The 22870-nt window shown below is 39.5% G+C and overlaps 1 protein-coding gene across 1 annotated transcript; it reads right to left on the bottom strand.

Moving 5' to 3' along the window:
• Nucleotides 1–1081: 1081 nt before the first annotated feature.
• MMADHC (metabolism of cobalamin associated D) lies at nt 1082–20474 on the bottom strand. The gene is made up of 8 exons (XM_056117695.1): nt 20410–20474; nt 19937–19999; nt 14361–14508; nt 13063–13280; nt 9754–9859; nt 8787–8917; nt 2364–2450; nt 1082–1584 (listed from the first exon to the last, which is right to left on the bottom strand). The coding sequence occupies exons 2-8, from the start codon at nt 19943–19945 to the stop codon at nt 1390–1392; spliced, it is 894 nt and encodes a 297-aa protein (XP_055973670.1). The 5' UTR covers nt 19946–19999; nt 20410–20474; the 3' UTR covers nt 1082–1389.
• Nucleotides 20475–22870: the final 2396 nt, after the last annotated feature.

The following is a 22870-nucleotide window of genomic DNA, read 5'->3' as shown; positions in this document are numbered from 1 at the left end:
TGAGCAAAACTGCCCCAATCCGGAACAGCTATGAAAATACACAACTGACAATTATATATCTAGTAAAGGTTAATCTCCTATTATTGAAAGAAACTAGACACAAAGTAAACATAATTGTGAATAGAAAAGAGAACAAAGGTTTTACAAAGAAAACAGACAAAACCAATTTGCGTTTTAAAAGAAATCAGTATTACAGTTATCACTGGGAAGGGAGTGCCAACGGAGTAGGATAAGCCTCTGACATACCAATGTTGCTTTAATTTGGGTGCTGGTTACATACATGAATATTGAGTCTTACTGTAATATGTGCATTGGCACATTTCTGCCTATAAATGTGCATGTGTGTGTTAACTCTATGTACAGTCTCTCTCACACACAAGCACACACAGAGAGCTATCACCACTTCATTTCTCTGACAATGAAAACTTTGTGGCTCTTACTTTTGAAACATAAACCATACATACTATGAAGCTCTATGTGAACTAAATGAAACAGTTGGTCATCTTCAGGTATTTCTTTAAAATACTGGGCATTTACTTAAAAAAAGAAAATCAATTTCAATTCATTTACTTAGTCTGATAGAAATGAATTGTTCTGGGATCCATGCATATTCCAATATGGCAAGAGCCTTAAAGCTGAAGATGGTTCTGAAGATGGTTAACAAGAATGTATAAACAAACTCTGCCAATAAAAGAGAAGCATTTTTCATAAGGTGTAACAGTTTCCATCTACTGCTAAAGCTGTAGAAATAAAATTCAACAGCTGAGGTATAGTTTTGTATGAAATTGTGTAATTATGTCTCAAGCAGCAGTTAAGAACTTTTTTAGTACATGAGACCAACACTACTTTTTACACATAAAGATGTGGTAGCATATCCTTACCCTCTTGCTGCCTATAGATTATTTCAAAGTAAAACTCAGGCTGGTACCAAAAATATTTAGATTAAAGAAAAAAAATTAGGAAGAGTTAAACTACAATGAATTTAGAATTCTTAATTGCATTTATTAAAAAATTATAAGAATACTGCAGTTTTTGAGGAATCTTTGAAATGTACATTTTAAAAATACAGCAACAAAAAAAGTACCATAACGAAATGTGTGATTTATTTTTAAAGAAAAATAAAATGAGGCATTTCCAATAAAAGGGGGAAGATCCTGGTTGCGTGTTAATTGCCATATTTTGTACAATGTCTGTGCTCAACAGGTATTCAATAGATGACCATTCGAGATTTAAATTATCATAAACCAACTGCCAAAGCTGTAAATTCACAAATGTTGAAATAAATACCTTGAAATAACTAAAATTTGAAAACTGAAGCCTTTGACAAGTGTTTATAGAGCAACCCAAATGTTTAGTAAAACTAGTACAGCAAATAACTTGTCATTACTACTAGTTTCCACTTAATTTCTTCATAATATGGCTGTCTGGTGTTGCATTAGTGAAGATACTTCCTACAAACACATGGGTACCCCAGAGACTATGACGAATCACTTTACAGCAGCCAAGATCATCAACAAAGAATCCTAGATGTCGGTAGCGTTCATCTGTTTCAAAAAGAGTGTTGTTTGTATAAGGTCCAAAAAACTAAAGGAAATAAAAAAAAAACAAGTTTTCATTAGCAAGAAAGACAATGGGATAATATTTTTTAAGTCAACATGAACACAAAACACAAAGGTTGCATGCAACGCCTAAAATGTCCTGATATTATTCCCTCTTCTCATGTGAATTCTGGAGATGTGAAATTAATGATTCAGCAAACTTTGTATAACTTAGAACCAAATAAACACTGCTTTTAAACATGAAATAAATTTTAGATGATAATCTATGATTTACCTTCATTATTTTCAAGATAAGAAAACAAAAGCCAGAATAAGTTTTCTTTTACAGTTTATACTATTTCTTACTTGACTTTGAGAATAGTATACTCCAGAAAAAAAATTACTAGTTGTAACTGAGAAATATTCCCAAGTTAAAAATGACCAGTCATTTAGCTCTTTTCTTCAGAGTAACTTTATAAATGTTAATTTCCAAAAAGTTTCATATCTAAACAATGCTTTTACCATCCACGTCTTTCTTAAATGTTTTCTCAAATGTTTTCTTTCTTCAAAGATTACTAATCTTCAGCTAACAAATAGTAAGTCATATCTGTTGAGGATGGAAGAATTTAATATTTTAATAAAAACAATTTAAGATGAAAAAACTTAACTGTAGGTACAGAGGTACATCAAAATTGTGAATGCAACGGAATGAATTGTACTACTTTGGGAAAATTGCATTTTTTAATTATTTGCCTTAACCATGGTTATTACAAGGCTTTTCCTACTTCAACTTATACAATGTGGCTTTCAAAATATATTACTCACTGTCAAACCAGAAGATGGATCAATAAAATCAGCCCAATATCCTTCAGCTCGAAGAGCATAGCATATTTCCTTAGCACCATTGATGAACTGCATAGAAAAAGACATAATTATGATCAAAATAGCAACATTACTGGACTGCTTTTTAAAAATAAGTTTAGGGGGCTGGAGCAATAGCACAGTGGGTAGGGCATTTGCCTTGCATGCAGCCGACCTAGGTTCGATTCCCAGAATCTCATATGGTCCCCCAGGCACCGCCAGAAGTAATTCCTGAGTGTATGAACCAGGAGTGACTCCTGTGCATCGCTGGGTGTGACTCAAAAAGCAAAAGGAAAAAAAAAATGTTTAAAGTACCTTTTTTGCTTCAGATGGAGAACTATGATTAATAGTAGTGTCAAGGATAGCCAAAATGTTTATTTAAAAAATACTTAGGCTGTAAAGTCTTAAGGTTATTTTCACTGATCTGAAAGATGAACAACTTATGGAACCATTTTATAGAACTTATATAATAGAAAAACGAGTTAGGTAAGAGTCTTTTTTTTATTGTACACTGTAGGGAGGGACAGACAGGATCGGGATTAAGGAGCTTGCCTTGCACGTGGCTGACCACAGCACTACATGTGATACCCTGTGGCCCACCAGAAGTGTTCCTGAGCACAGAGTCAGGAGTACGTCCCAAGCACCACTAGGTATAGGCCCAAAACCAAAACCAAAAACACTGGTGAGGCTCCCTGAGTATTGCTTGGAAGCTCCCTCCCCTTCCCCTGCCCAGACCCCCAACCCCCCAATCTATGTGTCCTTCAAAAATACACAGATCAACTCAGACACGAAATATTTCTGAAAAGGTGTAAAAGAAAAGTGAATGGGCAGGGCACAGAACTGGGCAGGACCCCTTCTCACAGTATACATCTTTTATCATTACGTACTACCTAATTCACCTAACTCAAAATTTTGGCCTTCCCTTTCTGTTTCCTATGGTATCTTTATTAGCTTTACTGGAATCTAAAACAGTATTTAAAAGAGTAGCAAATATTAGGATCATATTACAATATTAAAAATACTGGCTTAGAATGAGCACTGGTGGAGGGATGAGTACTTGAATATTGTTTCACTGCACAATCATGAAAGTTTGTAAGTCTGTAACTGTATCTCACGATGATTCATTAAAAAACATAAATAAAAAAACTTTCAAGAAAAGAAAAATACTGGTTTAAAATAAGGAGAAAAATTTGCTTCAAGTCATCAGAGAATAAGCTTGTATCAAACCTGTCATTCACTGCTAATTATGAAACTGAAAAAAACACGAGGTTAGTTGTTTTATACTCGACAAAAGGTAAGCAAAGTCTATATATACTTTAAGAGAAGAGAGAAGAAACAAGTGAATTACTTGCAGCTTTCTGTCTGGGGATGGGTAAAAACGTGGAGCCCAAGTGATGGTGTCACTGACCGAGAAGGTAGACAAGAAAGCTTGGCTTTTGTGGGGTGAAATACTGAAGAAAAGCACAAATGCAAGAGTATTCTTGAAGAATGATGTGCTTTGATTATTACATATGTGAGGGCTGAGCTGTGCACAGATGAGCCTTGTGAGGTTCAGAGCACAATGTGCTGTCTGTAGGGCTGAAAGGTGAATAGTGCCAGCAGTGTGAGGAAGCACAGATTTATAGCCTGCCTAGAGGAAAAAGACCTGGCTGAACACTCTTGACATCCAGCTGAGATCCCCCCAAGTACACAACATATGGGTTGTATCTTACAAAAGGGGATTAGCAGACTGAAGTCACAGTCCAATACTGCTATCTATATGGTTTTACTGGAACACGTCCATGACTGCTATTTATGCATTGTCTTTAGTTGCTTTGAAAAAACAAGAATAGCACTGAGAAGCTGAGACTTTCTAGTTCATAAAGGCTAACATAATTATCTGGCCCTTTAAAGAAAATTTTTACTGACCTTTGCTATGCAAGGTTTGTAAGCTAATGAAAAATATTAACAATAAATTCTTTGGCTATCATCATAGTTCATATTTTTTGTTGTAATTAATCTTTATCATAAATTCCCCCAAAGGAAAAAGGAACACCTAGAATATGGTTTAGAAGACTTCTGAGTATGTCAACTTAATAAAAAGATGTACCATAAACAATATTACAAGGAGACAACACATAATTGGTAATTAAATGTTTAAAATGGTTAACTAAAAGAATTTCAAATTAACATTATTTCAAATTAACAACAAAAGTTTAAGTATTTCTCAAATATTACAGCAAACACTGACATCTGTTGGAAAAAAATTAAAATACCTAAGTTGTAAAACAAAAATATACTTGGATAATAAGCTATATCTTATTCTAAAATGATTACTAAGATTTAAAATAAAACAAAATCTGAGTTAATTAAAAATCACATGGCAAAGCAATGCTATTTCAAAGCCCTGAAATTAGGTAATAGAAAACAGACACTCTATTACACTGGAGCTAGTTATAAACTGAGACTCAGAATTTTTAAATGGTCAAAAAGTTAAGTCCACTGATGCAATGCCTATATGAAAACTCCTTACCAAGTAAATGATGGTGGTATTGAGAATTACCTTAATATTTAAACAGAAAATTTTTATTATATACTAAAATTTTAATGCTCTAAACTCAGAACTTAAAATCTGAGATGTCTTAATAGCTTTCTATAATCTCCTTTACATATGAAACTTGTTCCTGATTGTTCAATTCATGAAATTTATTAGCAAGTATGTGTACATGCAAGTTTGAAGTTATTATCATAAAATCACTTGATCACTCGACATCCCGTTACTCATCGATTTGCTCAAACGGGCACCAGTAACGTCTCCATTCCGCCCGTTGCATGCACTAGCGGCATGCACTAGCCCAATGGCATCTGCTCGTTCTAGGAACACAAAGAGCCTCAAACCGATTGTTCAGGGTCTTGACGAAGAAGTCTGACCATCTGGTAGGTGGGCGGCCATGCGATCTTTTGACATCCCATGGAATCCAGTTGGTAAGGACTCAAGTCCAGCGGTTGTCTCCAAATCTCATTATGTGTCCAGCCCATCTGACTTTTGACGCCTTGGCAAACGAGACAACGTCCCTGATTCTTGATCATCCATCAAGATGGAACTCCGAATTCTTTCTCTCATTGAGAGAAGCATGATACTCCAAGCATAGCTCTTTCGATTCCTCTTTGGGAGGCCCAAAAAGCGTTCTCATCCTGTTTTTGTAGGGCCCAGGTCTCTGAGGCGTATGTTAATGCAGGAAGAACAGTGGAATAGAAGAGATGTGCCTGGAACCGGAGGTTCTTTGTCCTCTTAGCTATTTCTTTGCTGTTCTTGAAGGCATTCAAGCCGCTCTCTTCCTTCTGCACAACTCAGGTGCCAAGTCATTCGTCATGTTGACTTCTCAACCTAGGTACACGTAACTGTTGCATTCGGAGGTGTTCGTCCCATTGAGAGCAAATAGAACGTCAGGAACGAGACCGTTTCTCATAAACATTGTCTTTGTGAGATTCAGCTGTAGTCCGGCCTTTCCACACTCACGATCAAAGTTGGCCAGCATTTGTGCCAATTGGCTAATGTTTGGTGTTATTAGAATGATGTCATTAGCGAAGCGGAGTTGGTATAGTTGCCTACCATCTATCTTCACTCCCATTCCTTCCCATTCCAGTCGTAACATGACGTTTTCGGGGGTGGCACTGAAGAGTTTAGGTGAAATGGTATCACCCTGCCAAAATCCTCTCTTGACATGATCACTTCCTTGTAGAATGGTGAGATCCTGGTAGTTAATCCATAATACAGCTCACGGAGGAACCTGATGTATTAAGTTTGAACGGCCTGCTTGGCTAGGGCCTCTATGACTGCTTCCGTCTCAACAGAATCAAAGGCCTTCTTTAAATCAACAAACGTTAGACAGAGTAGCATCTTTTACTCCCAAGAAACCTCAATGAGCTTGGTTATTGTGTGGATATGGTCGATTATGCTGAATCATTTTTGGAACCCGGCTTGCTCGCATAGTTGTCCTTCATCTAGTGTTCTGCCAATCCTATTCAGGATGACTCGAGTGAACAGCATGTAGATGACAGACAACAGGCAGATTGGGCAATAGTTGCCCATGTCCTAGATGTCTCCCTTCTTATAAAGTAGTACAGTCCTGCTGGTTTTCCATTGGGACGGAACCTTGCATTCAGACAGGTAGCGTGTGAAGAGCCGAGCCAGATAAGTACTGATGGCAGGTTCTTCAGGTGTTCGGGTCTGACCTTGTCTGGGCGGGGTGCTGTTCGCTTTTTTACCGACGAAATGGCGTGTCGGATTTCGGAAGGGAGAACGTTGCAAACGACATATCCACACGATAACCAAGCTCACTGAGGTTTCTTGGAAGTTCAAGATTCTGCTCTGTCTAACGTTTGTTGATTTAAAGAAGGCATTTGATTCTGTTGAGACTGAAGCAGTCATATCCATCCTGCGGAATTTGGTATGTGGGCAGGTAGACGTGGCTATCGAAGAGATCCAAGTAGAAGTCATGGATAATATTCTCCATTGCCCTTCTGGAAGATGTGATAGATCCATCAGGATATCAGAGGGCAGTCATCTTGGTCTTGTAGTTGGCGAAGGACAGGCGGGCGTTGCGAATACTTTTCCTGGCTTATGCCGCATCTGCCAGCATTGCTGCTCTTCTTTCTTTGAGGTCTTCTTTTCTCGCTTCTCTGCACTGCTTTGGCACCTTGGACATTCGCTTGCAGTTGCCTGAGGCTTGTGCCAAGCCACATTGGTGAATGAGCACAAGAGTTTACAAAGACAGGTGTCTGCGGCTATCATAAAATACCTCTATAAAGGTATGAAAAAATGAAAAACCTACACATCCAATGTGAATGAAAAAGTAAAATGATACCTGACATTATCATGCATGCAAATTAGTAAAAACAACTGTTTTAACTGTTGTTAGCTAAGGTACCCAAGGGAGTTACTTTTTGTCATGTAGGCAGACTATTCCTATCTTGTAGATAAAGAACTCATGTAATCCAACATCAAGTTTTCAAAGAAACTTTCAAATTTTTAAAATAAAGAGTATTTCCTATTTTTCAGAGAAAAGTACAAACAATCACTAGATAGGGTAGCATCCAGAATATGCTAAGGGTACAGGATAGAATATTTGTTGAGCAAACTAGTAACATCTACCAGAATTTAAAATGCATGTATCTCCTTCTTAGATGCAACCAGTGGACCTTTGTTATGTGTCTGTCATGTTAATGTGGGAGATGGAGTGGGTTTGGGGATGGTGGAAGTTAGTTGACACTGATGGAGGGATTCTAACTGGGATATTATATGCCTAACACTCAATTATTAATACATTGTAAATCAGTTCTTTAATCAAAAAACACTATCATTTTAATGCATATACCTCTTAACACAATTCACTATTTAGGAATTTACAGAACAACATATCTAAATGTGTGCATAAAAATATATGTATTCATATAGTCTCTGCCTACAACAGCAAGTTTAATATTCAACTTATAAATTACCAAGAAAATATTTAAACATTGGTTTGCCCATACAATGTAAATACTGTGCAGACTTTATAAAAAAAGTTTATTAGAAAGGTGTTAAAACATTTCCAGGTTAAAAGCAAAGCACAAAAAGAGAAGAGCATGTAATAAATTATCTCCGAACTACAAACATCCTGCTAATGTTTACTTCTTGAAGAACACAAGGATAATTATTGGTTTTCCCGCCCCCGCCCTTAAAAAAAAAAAGGGCCACAGTAGGTCCAGGGGACCAAATGGTACTGGGAACTAAACCCAAGGCCTCCTTCACGTAATGCATTTACTCCCGCCCTTTGATCCTGGCCCTTACTTAACATGATTAAGGAACTGATGGAGAAAGAAAAGACTAAAGGAGGAGAGAAATGTCTATGAAGTTATTTTTATTTTATTAAAAGAATAAACCAACCTGTATTTCTCACACTTCCAGCCAGACACAAAAAACTTGAAAAAAGAAAAAAGCATTGAAAATAACCTGTACTTTTCAAAGACACTAAAAAACTTGTGATCCTTTTATTCTCAGAAAAGTCATTCAGGCCTTTAGTGCAAAAACACGATCACGGTCATGGTCCTCCCGTTATTCATCGATTTGCTCAAGTGGGCCCAGTAACATCTCCATCGTGAGACTTATTGTTACTGTGTTTGGCATACTGAATACGTCGTGGAGCTTGCCAGGCTTTGTCGTGCGGGTGAGATACTCTCGGTAGCTTGCCGGGCTCTCCGAGAGGGGCGGAGGAATCGAACTCGGGTCGGCCATGTTAGCCGCTTGCAAGGCAAACACCTTACACGCTGATATAAGACTGATAAAGGCTAAATAGACTCAGTTTCAAAACAAATGGTCAAATGAAACAAGATTATAAATAAGCTGTCAGCAAATGAAAGAATTACCTTCTCCAAGAGCAGCTCTCTTTCATTTTCTACTTCCTCACTCCAAACAGTCATATCATTCTTAGTTTTTTGTGTTACAGTCAGAATCATAAGTTTGTTGGTGGCCGCTTCAGGAAAGAGTGATTCAAAATCTATACAGAAAATAAAACAACATATTGAAAGAGAAAACAATCATATTTTTTTTTTAAAAAGAAAAGCAAGTATTAAAATACTTCTTTAAAAAAAAGATTATGTTCATTTGTCCTGGCTCAAGTTCAGTTTTAAATGCATTACTGTTTTGAAAAGAGTGGATGGAATGGAAATACTTCTAACAAATTGTTTTTTTTTTATAGCACAGCAGGTAGGGCGTTCGCCTTACACATGGCCAACATGGCCGACCCGAGTTCGATTCCTCCGCCCCTCTCGGAGAGCCCGGCAAGCTACCGAGAGTATTCGATATGCCAGACACAGTAACAACAAAGTCTCCAATGGAGACGTTACTGGGCCCGCTCGAGCAAATCGACGATCAACGGGAGGGCCTTTACCTTTACCTTTACCACACCAGCTGTGCTTAGGGATCACTCCTGCTGGAGATGGTGGACCACATGTGGCACTGGCAATAGAAACTGGGAGGGCTGCATGCAAGGTGAATATTCTACTTTGCTGTACCCTCTCTGGTCTTATTTACAACAAAGTTAAGAGTAAGCAGGGTGACATATTGTCTTTAAAAAGTGTTAAAGCTATTTTTTTCCTATCTAATGTATTGAAAGCATTAAAGTCAGATGTTCAGGGGACACGTAAGTCTTTATGTTGGCTGTGTAGTAATTTTCTTCCAAGTACGCTAAGATAGTTAAGTTTCAAAGCAACAGTTTACATTAGTTACATATAGATTATTATTATTAATAATAATTTATATTAGTCCAAACATTAAGAACCTAATGGTGTTATCTAATAAACGTCAGTGTCAAGTCTGTAAAGCACAACATACCTTTTCGCAACAATTCCGGACACGCTTGGATTGCACACTCTACTTTGGCACTTTCAAAATAGGTTTCCGCACTGTTAACTTCTTGTTCAACAGGTGTATCATTACCCTATGGGGAAATAAGAAATGTAAGTAAACAAAAATCTGGAGTTTAGATAAAAATATCTTACCAGCATTAAACTTTTATCTAAAAAGTTTTTAAACAATCCTAATATACTGGTGATAGGCCAGTGTTTTCTTATGTTCTCATATTTTTCTCTATGATGAAAATATTTTACAATCCTGTCTGGAAAAACATGAATGTAAAATACATACTTTTGAAATATATTAAGATATATTCTGAAGACAGACGTTCCTACACTTATTTGCCCGACTAACCCCTTTTCAGAATTTAAACAAACTAACTCAGTGTTCTCCCTTTAAGTGAAAAAACAGGAAGCATCCTTCAATTGCACAAAGGGGTTATTATTGCCCCCTGGATCATTCCAGTCACCATTTTGCAAAACATTGTTGTCTAAGACTTGATATAAATAGAAGTTGGCTAAGAAACAAAAATGTTTCAAATACTCCAATGTTACACCTTCCGGTACTCTCTGATTACACCTAAATACTTGTTCTGGAATATGTAAACAGGAATAATTTACAAAAGAGCATGACAATAATATACAGTCGTTGTTATACAAAGTCTTAGAGGTTTTCTTACTCAACTGAAATATATGTGGCACTTTCCAAATGAAAACGAAAACAAAAGTAGGTACTACAATGTTAACAATGTGGCCTTCAGGCTGGCAGGAGAAAATGACAAGTAAATGAAAGACCTTTGAGGTGAAAAGTGCCTTAGAATTAAGCTATCCTTAGGAGGTATAGAAGTGGAAAAAAATTATTTACTGGGAGAAATCAGGAAAATGCTGAAATCACCATATTTGAACTTTATGTTAATTACTGTATCTGAAAAGGCAAGATACAGGTGGAGTTAACTTAAGGATTTAGAAGAAAAAATGGTCCAGGAAGAGATAGTGATAAGTGCAGAGGTATGCAATGGTTAGAGAATGGTGCATTAATAACTATTGGTTACCGGTTATTCAGTGTATTTAAGTAGTTATACACCTTTTCCACATTAATCCTCATAGCAAATCTGTAGGATAGAGCTCAAATAATTACATATAAGGACACATCTGCTTAGAGAGACCATGTAATAACTTTTGTAAGGTCACACAAAATAAATTACCATGAGCTAACCTATGCACTCAGATTTACCCTATCTTCACAGTCCATTATACTAAATACTCCCCCAAATCGAGGTAAGATAAGGAGATCTAGAACTCCAGCAATATTAATAATAAAAACTGAAAGAACACAAATCATTTATTTAGAAATGGAAATTACTATTGCAGATAGTGATACTGTCATTTTTTTTCCTGGAAGAGCACAAGATATCTAAATTAGAATGCTGAAAATGTGGGAGTAAAGAGATTTTGAGAGAAACAAGGACGAATCAGTATCAGACACACTCAAAGTCTGAGAGCTCTTGAGATCATCCATAGCAAAGTCTGAGATCGTCCATAAGAGAAAATTCAGTAGGCAGAGAGAAATGCAAATCAAAATTATTAATAATTCAATCACTGGGCCATGGACATAGTTCAAGGGACTGGTGCAAGTGCTTTGCATGCAGGAGTACAGGGTTGGACCTCACACTGTCCCCAGAGCCCTAGTGGGAGTAATGCCCTGTGCTGTGCTGGGAGAAGCACCACAAGCACAACTGGATGTGGTCCAAAAACTTAAAAATAGAAACAAAATTAGTAAATCAGGAACCAAAAAATTGCACTCTATGGAAGAAGCCAAGAGTATTGGTGACCAACTCAAGAAAGATGAACTGAAACATGAGAAATAAGTAGGCAGACAAGAGGGGCCATCTGAGATGAAAAGCTGAAAGAGGGACTGGAGAAATAGCATAGTGGCACAGTGGGTAAGCTGCTGCATTTGCAAGGAACAGAACTGGGTTCAATCTCTGGAACCCCAAATGATCCAAAGGCTGCCAGGAGTGATCCCGCAGCAAAGAGCTAGGAGTAAGCCCTGAGTACAGCTGGTTGTGGCCCCAAATCCCCAAAACAACAAAACATAAAGGGGGTGAACTATGCTCCAACTATGCTCCAACATTGGTTATAATAATTTTGACAGGCCAGGGGCTTCAAAGAAACATGGAATTGCATGTTAACTTACTACTCAAGTTAATGGTGATTCATTATTTATTTATTTCCCCCCTATTTCTGGATTCTGTCTTTTTTTTTTTTCAATTTTTATTAGTGAAACACCATGAGGCACAGTTGTAGACTTACAAATTTTTGTGCTTAGGTTTCAATTATACAATGATCAAGTACCCATCCCTCCACCAGTGCCCATTTTCCACCACCACTGATCCCAGTGTCCCTCCCACCCCCCATTCCCCCGTCTCTGTGAGGGATGGAAAGATAGTACAGTGGGTAGGGCACTTGCCTTGCATGCAGCCGACTCAAGTTCATCCCAGAGACCCCATTTGGTCCCCAGAGCCCCACTAGGAATGATACCTGAGTGCAGAGCCAGGAGTAAGCCCTGAACAGTGCAGGGTGTAACCCCAAAACCAAAAATAAAAATTCATTTTTAAATACCAATATTATAAACTCATTTAACATATGTGTTAGAAATAGCCTTAAAAAAATCTTATTTTAAGGGCCAAAGCAATAGTAGAGTGAGTAGGATGCTTGACTTGAACCTGGGTTCAATCCCTGGTACTTCATATGGCTCCCAGTACCACCAGCAGTGATTTCTGAGGGCAAGCCAGGAATAAGCTTAAGCACTGGCTGGTATGGTCCCCAAAACAAACAGCAAAAAGATAAAGCCCTACTTACAAAGTTTCTACTTCAGATATGTTATCTGAAGAATTTCAGAGCTCTCAAGTCTCTAAATGCCGGACGATCATACAAGTTTGAGTCTGAATTAGGTCGATATGTAAATTATAATTACTATATATAAAAGTAAAAAAACAGGGAATCTGAATTTGCAATATAATCAAATCATCTCTATTTGAAGTAAGTAGTTACTAAAGGAGATATTTTTCAAGTATTTAATTACCTGGAGACTGCAATCTAAAATTAAGAAAAAATTACAAAGCAAACATTACAGTATAATGCCCAAATTTCAGAAGCCATGTAGATTGGTAGGTTGTTTTGTGTATACAGGCATGAAGTCTCTTTTAACCTCTTCAATAAAAATAATATGCTCATAGTAAACAAAAATTAACAGCATTATCAGAAAAACAGAACATAAGCAACTTGCCTGAAACTCATTCACATACTGTGCCATCACAAACTCATGTCTTTCAGTTGACAAAGGTTCTGCTAGCACATCAGGTAAAGTTTTAGGAACCTGGCTTTTCTTTTGTGATGAGGTCCCATTGAGGTGACAATCAAAGCCTATATTCCCAGGAAGCTGAAATCTCTGATCCTGAGGTCCAAACGGTCCCATAGTTTCATCAGGCCAGACTGTTCGAGAGCCTGAAGAGGAATAATAACACGAGTCATTTTCCAATTAGCAGGTACACTGAACGAACGTTCTTCTGACAGTTAATTTTTTTTAAACACCAAAATGGTGTCTTCGAAAATTATTTTCCTGAGTGAATATATTAAGTCTCATGTCATTTCCAAAACAACAAAGAAGTCCACTTTTAGAGGAATAAGTAAAGTATTACAATTCATAAAATATAATGCTTGATAATTATATTAAGTATGGTGAATCTTTATTGTACCTAGAATGAAGGCTATCTAGGGATATTACATAAAAAGAAAAAGCTAAGTCAAAGAATAACAAATGACATTTCTCTTCTATACTAATAAAACTGATATTAATAAAAACATACTATTTTTATTTTATTTAGGGATAATCTCTTTAGTACACATAAAGTTAAATTCCTAAGAATATACCTTTAATATAGTAGTGTTAAACATAAATATAATAAACCTCCAACACAGAAATAAAACACAACATGGATCATTTCTCAATTGGTCTAATCACACAAGTCATAAATTTTTTTTTAAAGATACTGAGTAATGAGTCATAGCTTGAAGATAATTTGGGAATGATTATTGAAAGCAGTGAGAGATAAGCAATGTTTATCTAGGAAATTACATGATTAAATATTTTGGTATGATTTAAGAATACAGTAGTATGGAAAATACACTGGAGAGAGTAGAATTTTAGAAAGTTGAAATTTATGATTCAATAAATACTAATAAATAATGTCAGCTACATTTAAGAATTTTTTAGTGACTGAGACTATTGTTCTCCTCATTTGTGCATGAGGTCTGATCGTTGACACTGGGGGAAAAAGGGAAAAAAAACTCAGAAAAAAGAAGTAATAAAGTTTAATAGTATCATGAGGATGAGTAAATTTAAAAGTTCAAGAAAATATATTTAATTTTATATCGTAGCATTCAGATACAGACATATGGCAGAACCCTATTATCACTACCAATGGCATATATACAACTTTAAATATAAACGAAAAGTATTACTGAAACTGAAATACAATTCAAAGTACTATGAGGCAATTTTAATGCAATTAAAATTTTACTTACAAATATCTGGGGGAGCAGGGGCCACATGAGATTCATCAGAACCGGATGAAGACCCGGCAGTTGAAAAGGCTTTAGGACTGACAACCCTCTTAACTAAAGAGCAAAATCCTGGGAGATAGGAAACCAATCTGGCTCTGTTACAGAGCACCTATAAACGAGAAAAAAAAATTGACATTACTTGCTTATGTTATTTTGCATAACCTCTAGCAAATTTCACAATGCAATGTGGTTTTTAAGACTAATATTTATTCTACTGTTACTTAGCACTTACCACAGACAAGTACTATACCTACTTATGTAGCTATTTTAAAAAACAGTAACTTGGTGTAGAGGTGTGTTTTTTTCAGGAAGAATCAAGACTGCCAGACTAGGGAAAATGTAAAGTAAGTAAGTAAGTAAAGGCCCTCCCGTTGATCGTCGATTTGCTCGAGCGGGCCCAGTAACGTCTCCATTGGAGACTTTGTTGTTACTGTGTCTGGCATATCGAATACTCTCGGTAGCTTGCCAGGCTCTCCGAGAGGGGCGGAGGAATCGAACTCGGGTCGGCCATGTTGGCCGCTTGTAAGGCGAACGCCCTACCCGCTGTGCTATCGCTCCAGGGAAAATGTAACTCTCTCAAAATTGCCCTATTTAGCAATAACACTAAAAATGCAGAATAAACAGTAAGATTCTTCTGTCCTTAAAAGTTTCTTCAATAACTCCCTGTTGAACAAAACCCTTCTATTTTATAGATTCTTCTCTTGTTCTTTACTGCTATGAATTATGATAATTGTCTCCCATATCATCTTTCCTCTTTCCCTTTTGGCAATGTCCACTTTCTCTGATTTTATTTCAGTATGTGACACATTTTCTGCAGCTATGTCTATTTCCTAGACTCTGGGGAGTTTCAATGGAGTATGTGCATCCATGGCAGATTCATCCATAAAGCTTTAGTTTAATACTTCTTGGAACAATATAGGGATTGCCAAAATATGCCAGGATACATCCTGCTATTCATTTTGATAAATTAAGATTTTACTATAGCTACAAACATTTATGTATTATCTGTCCCTAACAGTAATTTCCTAGAGATCCTATATCTCACAAATCAAAAAGCATTCACTCTCTGGTCCTTTATGTCAGAATATAACTGCTAATTCTTAGTGGAACAGACCTATGATCAGGGCCAGGTATATGGCTTAAGAGGGATGTGAGTTGCATAGTATGAGAAGCAGGTTACAGGAAGTTGTAAAGCAAATGCCATGAATTTATGAAGTGCTATTAAAATATTTCAACAATTCAACAATCTTTGGGGAAGTTGGAAAAATTTCATAAAAACATGAAAAATTTGAAAACCTTTGCTAAGGAAAGGGCATTTGAATGAGTGACTTTCAGGAACAGAGAGTACAGTCAAAAAGATCTATTTAGAGAACTTACAGGATGAGAGAGGGTAGACATAGGGAATACAGTTAAAAATAGGCTTGAAAGTTAACTTGTGGACAACAGCTGCCAGAAACCCAAAGAACTTGTTACATCAAGACAGTCAGAAAATTCATCCAGAAGCAGTGAGGAGTAAAGTGACAAAAAATAAGGAAAGCATAAGACAGATATTTTTCAATTACTGGGACCCTCGTCAGTATGCAGTTATAAACGGTTAAGAACCACTGTTTGAAGGAATGTACCCACAGGGGCACTGTAGAGAACAGTGTGAAAACATGTCATGAGTAGTTAAAACAGTTCAGCAATTTGACACTTTGGAACTTTTTCACTTTAGCAGAGTACCCAGACATCATCCAATCCAGGTGTTTGTTCAGATTTTATTTTTTTTTTATTTTATAAGAGAATATCCCACTGGCTGTCATAAAATCCCTCATGTTATTACTGTAGTATTTAGTAACATAAAATATAAACCCACCACTCCCATACTTCTCTGCCTTCCTTCATGTCACAAGATTTCTTCTGCTAAAATGCCCCTTTGTTCTCCTTTGGGCCAAGCAATTTCAACTCAATCTCAAGTCTTGGACAAATCTACCCTCCCTAAGTGTCTGTAAAGTACGACAAGGCACTTTGCAGATACCTACTAAAACCTCAACCACATCCTTGGGTTCTGGATCCAGCCTGCCTAGAGTCAAAAAAGGTAAGTATATACATATAGCACTGTCCTCCCGTTGTTCATCAATTTGCTCAAGCAGGTACCAGTAACGTCCCACAACAAATTGTGAGACTTGTTGTTACTGTTTTTGACATATCGAATACGTCATGGGTAGCTTGCCAGACTTTGCCGACATACTATCGGTAGCTTGCTGGGCTCTCCGAGAGGGGCAGAGAAGTCGAACCAAGGTGAGCCGCGTGTAAGGCAAATGCCCTACATGCTGTGCTATTGCTCCAGCCCATGTATGTGTGTGTGTGTGTGTGTGTATATATATACACATGTATACATACACACACACACACACACACTTAAAACAACCTACTAGATATGTGCTGCAGAAGTATTTTTACAATTTATATTTACCTAACAACTAATGACATTTAATAGAATATGCCTCAGGATCCAAAGGCAATGCCAAATTCTAAAAATGTTTTGATAAAGGCAAATAATAAGTTCAGTAAGATTAATTGAATGGAGCAATAAAAAGCATTTAACCAATAGATGTTAATTACTAGATCCCTAGTCCTGTGTTAAATCTTTGTATGTACTATTTTTTAAGCTAAGTTCTATAAATTTATAAGCCATTATTGACATTGGTTTAACAATTTATTATTAATTGTAATTTTTGATTCTTTACATTGCCTCATGGGCAAACATAGAAGGGAGGCTTTCCTGAATTATTTTGGAGCCTGCTGCTTGTCATTCATATTATTTTAGCCTCCCATACCAACGCACTAGATCCATTTTGATCTTTCTTCTGACTGGTAAGACTTTTAATTAAAGTGAAATAATAAATTATGAATTCTGTTCCCAGTGTAAGAGTCTATCAAATTTCATTTTTACGGGAAAACAAACCAGTACTTAATTTGCCTGCTAGAGAGATTGATGGTGACAGTTCTAATTTGTATCAAACTCGACTCTTTGACCTACATGATTTTCAAATTATGTGCCGTGGAAATGGAACACTGCACAAATTCGAAAGATTTTATGACATGGGGGCATTGGGTGATTACAGATGACATAAAACCAAACAGCTCAAAAATTAAAATAGGCAGTTTAAAGTATGTATCTTACATGGCTAACATCAAAGACATTTAGAATTCTAAACTTGAAATAGGTTATTAGGATTTAGAGCAATCTTTCAGATATTGTCTTAAGACTAACAACTACTTCTGTTCATGAAGGAGAAAATATGGTAAATACACTCATGGTGTTTCACTAATAAAAATCTAAAAAAAAGGTAAATACAAAAGTCTGAAAATAACTTTCTACAAAATCTAGCTGTATTGTTTATCATTTCTTCTGTGGCATTTTCTGAGAAGTATGAACTATCAATGCAAACTAGGATTTCATACAAAAAGTTCAGATTCTGGGTTGTTGTTAAAAATCCAGGTAAAGGTAAAGGTAAAGGCCCTCCTGTTGATCGTCGATTTGCTCGAGCGGGCCCAGTAACGTCTCCATTGGAGACTTTGTTGTTACTGTGTCTGGCATATCGAATACTCTCGGTAGCTTGCCGGGCTCTCCGAGAGGGGCGGAGGAATCGAACTCGGGTCGGCCATGTTGGCCGCGTGTAAGGCGAATGCCCTACCCGCTGTGCTATCGCTCCAGCTCCAGAAGCACTAAATATATGTTAACAAAAAGCACTAGGGACAGATGCCTGTAGCTAAGGGGCAGTTCTTTATTTCAGAAAGGTGAATTTTGATTTGTCAAAGTCCCCACACATTAACTTCTGTCTGGTCTCTGATATGTGGACATTTATGATCCTTGCCTATGTTTACTAACTCAACTGTTCAAGAAATGCTATCTGGGACTGGAGCAACAGAAGAGCGGGTAGAGAGGTTGCCTTGCACCGGCTGACTCTGGTTCCATTCCCTGTATCCCATATGGTCCCCCGAGCACTGCCAGAGCTAATTCCTGAGTGCAGAGCCAGGAGTAACCCCTGTGCATTCACTGCCATGTATGACTCAAAAAGCAAAGCAAAAAAAAAAAAATTGCTAATCTACACACATTATTTCTAAATGCCAGTCAGGATTTACAATTCATAAAACTTCAAGTTTTAAAAAAAGTATTTGACTATAAAAAATACCAAAATTACTGCATATGAACTGCTAACAACGAAAGGGTTCACACGTATTTTTAGGTATTCGTCAAACATTCCCACATTCCCTTTCTGTGTTTATGGCTAGGTCAACTTTCCAGCTACAGACACTGCCAACAGGGAGCAGGGGAAATGGTTCAAAAGGTTAGTGGGCACTCAGGAGACTAGTTCCATCCCATTGGGCAGGGCGCAGTTTCCTGAGCACAGCAGGGTGTAATCCAAAAGCCAAAAATGGAAAGAAACGAGAGAAAAAGAGGAACAAGAAAAGGCCAAAGTTAGTGGTTAAGGTTCCCTAGGACCTGACAGCTACGGTGGACTTTGACTTAACATTTCATTAGGTATTCCAGGTATGCCAGCTAAGTGTTGTTATTCTAACACTAAGCAGAGTTAGTGTTAACTCTTCCTAATGCAGAGATCTGCTTATCACAATCGAACATTTCTACATGGCTGAGCCTGGCATCCAAGGCCCCAACTTCACAGTGCAATCTTTTTTCTCTCCATCCCCTCAGCGGGTTTTCTGTTCTTGGAGGAAGCAGTTTCCTGTTTCGACTCACCCAACCCCCAGAGTTCTAAGAATTTCCCAGCTTTCACCACTCAAATGGAATGTCTCTCAAAGGGAAGTGACCTGAACCCCCTCTTTTAGCGCTCTCCACACCCCGCTGTGAAATCTCCATTGCACCTTGACATAGCTCCATTATTTATTTTTTGCTTTTTGGGTCACACCTGGGGATGCACGGGGGTTACTCCTGGCTCCGCGCTCAGGGACTCACTCCTGGCGGTGCTGGGGTGGGGGGGACCATATGGGATGCTGGGAATCGAACCCGGGTGGGCCGTGTGCAAGGCAAACACCCTACACTCTGTGCTCTGGCTCCAGCCCCTCATTATTTTTTAATGAGTACTTGCAACTCTCCTGTAGCTACTTTAGTGTCCGCCTGAGCTCTGACGTGTATGTACTCCCGATGGGGGAGTGGTCGCACGAATCCCTGCGGTGATGAGTGTCCCCTAAAATATCCTCAGGTCCCGCTTGGCAAGAGAATCGGGAAGGTTGCTTCCCGTCCTAAGAGTTATAAAAAGTGTGTGTGTGTGCTGGGGTGGGGGGAGGGTGGTAGGAAGAAAAACCAGTTTAAACCAGCACCCTGCCAACATACGCGCTGGCCCGGGTTTGGCAAGGCCAGCTGTCCGTCTGGGCACCGGCGGGGGCCAAGTTTCCCAACCCGCGCGTCCCCGGGCGCTGGTGGTGCAACGTGGAACGTGGGGTCACCCGCGACTTCGCAGTCGCCCCGGGGTCCCTCCAGGCCCTTGCCAGCCGCCCCGCGACCAGCGTCTCCCCAAGGCGGGTTTACTTACATTGGCCATTTCTGGAGCACAGGGGTGGGCGCAAAAGCGCTTCTCCCGGGGCTTAAGTGATTCCTAGGTGGGAGGGGAGGGCAGAAACAAAACAAAACAAGACAAGCCCGCGGCGGGTTAGATCTGGCCAGCTGATCGCTGCGGGGGAGGGTCCCTGGACAGCTGCAGGACCCCCTCCCCGACCCCGCGGCGTTCCCCGCCCGCCCGCCCCACCCCCAACCCGACGAGGCTGGCATTCGCCCCGACCCCTCTCTGCGCTCTGGGGGGCATTTCGGGGCCCCGGGAAACGACGCCAGGCGAGGGCGGGGCCGGGGCCGAGCGAGGGGGCGGCGGGAGGCGGCGTCCCCCACCCCAGCGAAGGCTGCGGGACAAAAGGCGCCCGCCGAGCCCCGCGGCCCGGCGCCGGGATGGGGGAACAAGCGACCCCGGGAACGCGGGCTTGCAGGAGCCGAGCGGGCGCGAAGCTGCCGTACCGGAGAGCCGGGCCGCCTCCCGCACTGCCACAGCAGCACTCCTCCCGCCGTCAAGATGGCGGCGGCGGGGGCGGCGGCGGCGGCGGCGGCGGAGGGGCGAGGCGACGTCAGCGCAGGCGCGACCAGGCCAGACCAGTCGCCTCCGCGCGCGTCGAGGCCGAGCGCCGAGCGGCCGATGCGCCTGCGTACCGGGTGGTTCCCGCGGTGCCCTGGGGGAAGGGCTGGGGCGGGGCCCTGGTGGCTGCCTGCCGACCTCTGAGCTAGCTGGCTGACTTAGGCTCCCAGCAGCAGTTCTCTGAGCTGTTTGATTAGTTCACGCGATCCTTAGGATGAGTGATGAAGTCCCCTTACCCCAAGACGTCCTTCGTTCCCCCTGGAGATACCGTCTCCGATCTGGTTTACTTTTCACCAGCTTATTTTTTTTTTAGTACAGAGTACTACTGACAAACAAACAAACAAACAAACAAACCTAATAGGCACTTGAGGGCTGGAGCAATAGCACAGCGGGTAGGGCGTTTGCCTTGTACGAGGCCGACCCAGGTTCGATTGCTCCGCCCCTCTGGGAGAGCCCGGCAAGCTATTCTCGGTAGCTTGCCGGTAGAGCCTGGTAAGCTACGCGTCGTGTATCCAATATGCCAAAAACAGTAGCAACAAGTCTCACAATTTATTGTGAAACGTTACTGGTGCCCACTTGAGCAAATGGATGAACAACGGGAGGACAGTGATACAGTGCTAGGCACTTGGTATACTCAATACGTTTAAATCGAACAACTGTATATAGCTTTAATTTTCATTTCAAAGTGGGTTTTTCTTTTCCTTTCTTTGTGTGTGTGTGTGTGTGTGTGTGTGTGTGACTGAATTTCATACCTTATTTCTAGTTATGTTTGCATTTGGGTCCTGTTTAGCAAATTTTTTCTCTTGATGTTTTTTGTTGATGCCCTTCTAAAACTGGGACAATATTACTGCCCACCTTACACTCACAGACTGTGAAGATGAAATGAGTTAGTACATAGTATAACTAAGGTAAAGGCCCTCCCGTTGATCGTCGATTTGCTCGAGCGGGCCCAGTAACGTCTCCATTGGAGACTTTGTTGTTACTGTGTCTGGCATATCCAATACTCTCGGTAGCTTGCCGGGCTCTCCGAGAGGGGCGGAGGAATCGAACTCGGGTTGGCCATGTTGGCCGCTTGTAAGGCGAACGCCCTACCCGCTGTGCTAATATATAGTATAACTATACCACATATAACAAACATATAGTATAGTATGTATACTATATGTATACTATAGTATACATAGTATAGTAACTATATATGCATACAGAATTCAGAGCTTGGGAAATCATAGAGTATTTCTGCAAAGGGGGACCACTTATGCAGAGTGTTGAAGTTAGCTACAATTTATGTTTTTTTTTCACACTTCTCAACTTCTCTATTTGATCACTTGTTCAGTTTATATAAGATGCTTTCTAGACAAATGATGATTATAAGCTTCAGAAACCATATGTTATTTGTTATATCACAATAGAAAATCATGTCAGGGACCGATGTGAGATAAAAGGCACCAGGGATCAATGTTGTGGCAGAAGGCTGTCAGGAATAACTTCAAAGTCTTAGCAATTATGTTTGAACTGTTTTGAAAGATGGCTAGGTGTTTACCTGAAGGCCAAGAAAAGAAACAGACTCATTGAAGCTGGCCCAAAGAAATTCAGAGCTGAATCCAATATTAGAAATCAGAAAATCTGTGCAGTTAAAAATATAGAGACTATCCCCCTTATCTTTTCCTGGAGGATAAGAGGATGGACGCTTTAATCAGAACTCTTGATTTGCAGTCACATTGAAGTGTGGGCCTCAGGGGGTCAGCTTGATTGAATTTATTGATCACTGTGATGCCCACCATCTGTAAATCCACTCTTCCTGAAAATGTGCTTCGGTATTCTATTTTCCTGTAAAACTGCTTCTTGTGACCATGAAAACAGCATGGTTATTTCGAGGGCATAAGCCCACCATCTTCCAACCTGTCAACTTGTTGCTAATGAAATGCTTTCTCAATCCATCACCATGCCTCACCCTTGATGGTCTCTTGAGTGGCAATGGAACAGAATCATCACAGTTGTGGAGAGAAAATTTCAGGCAAAGAAAGCAGTTTGCCAAGGTTATGGAATTGAGGACATTATGGACAGTTCAGGAGTATCTATTAAATATCAAGGCAATGAGTTATAGGTAGACAGAGGTCAGGTTATAGCCCTAGGTGCAGATAGCCCCAGAAATAATGAGTCCAATGGTGCAAATTCAAGAATAGTCATGCATCATCGAATTTATGTTTGGGAATATCCCTGTTTGTGGTGTCAAGGATGGGTGGTTGGAAAAATGTGGCATCAGAATGGGACTAACTGGATAAGTGACTATTGCTGTATTTATGAGAAAGAAGATTTGGAGCATGAACTAAAGGCATAGAATGCTGA

Source organism: Sorex fumeus, unplaced genomic scaffold (assembly GCF_029834395.1).
Source record: "Sorex fumeus unplaced genomic scaffold, SorFum_2.1 ptg000035l, whole genome shotgun sequence".
NCBI lineage: Eukaryota > Metazoa > Chordata > Mammalia > Eulipotyphla > Soricidae > Sorex > Sorex fumeus.
This window is presented reverse-complemented; position numbering and strand designations above follow the sequence as displayed.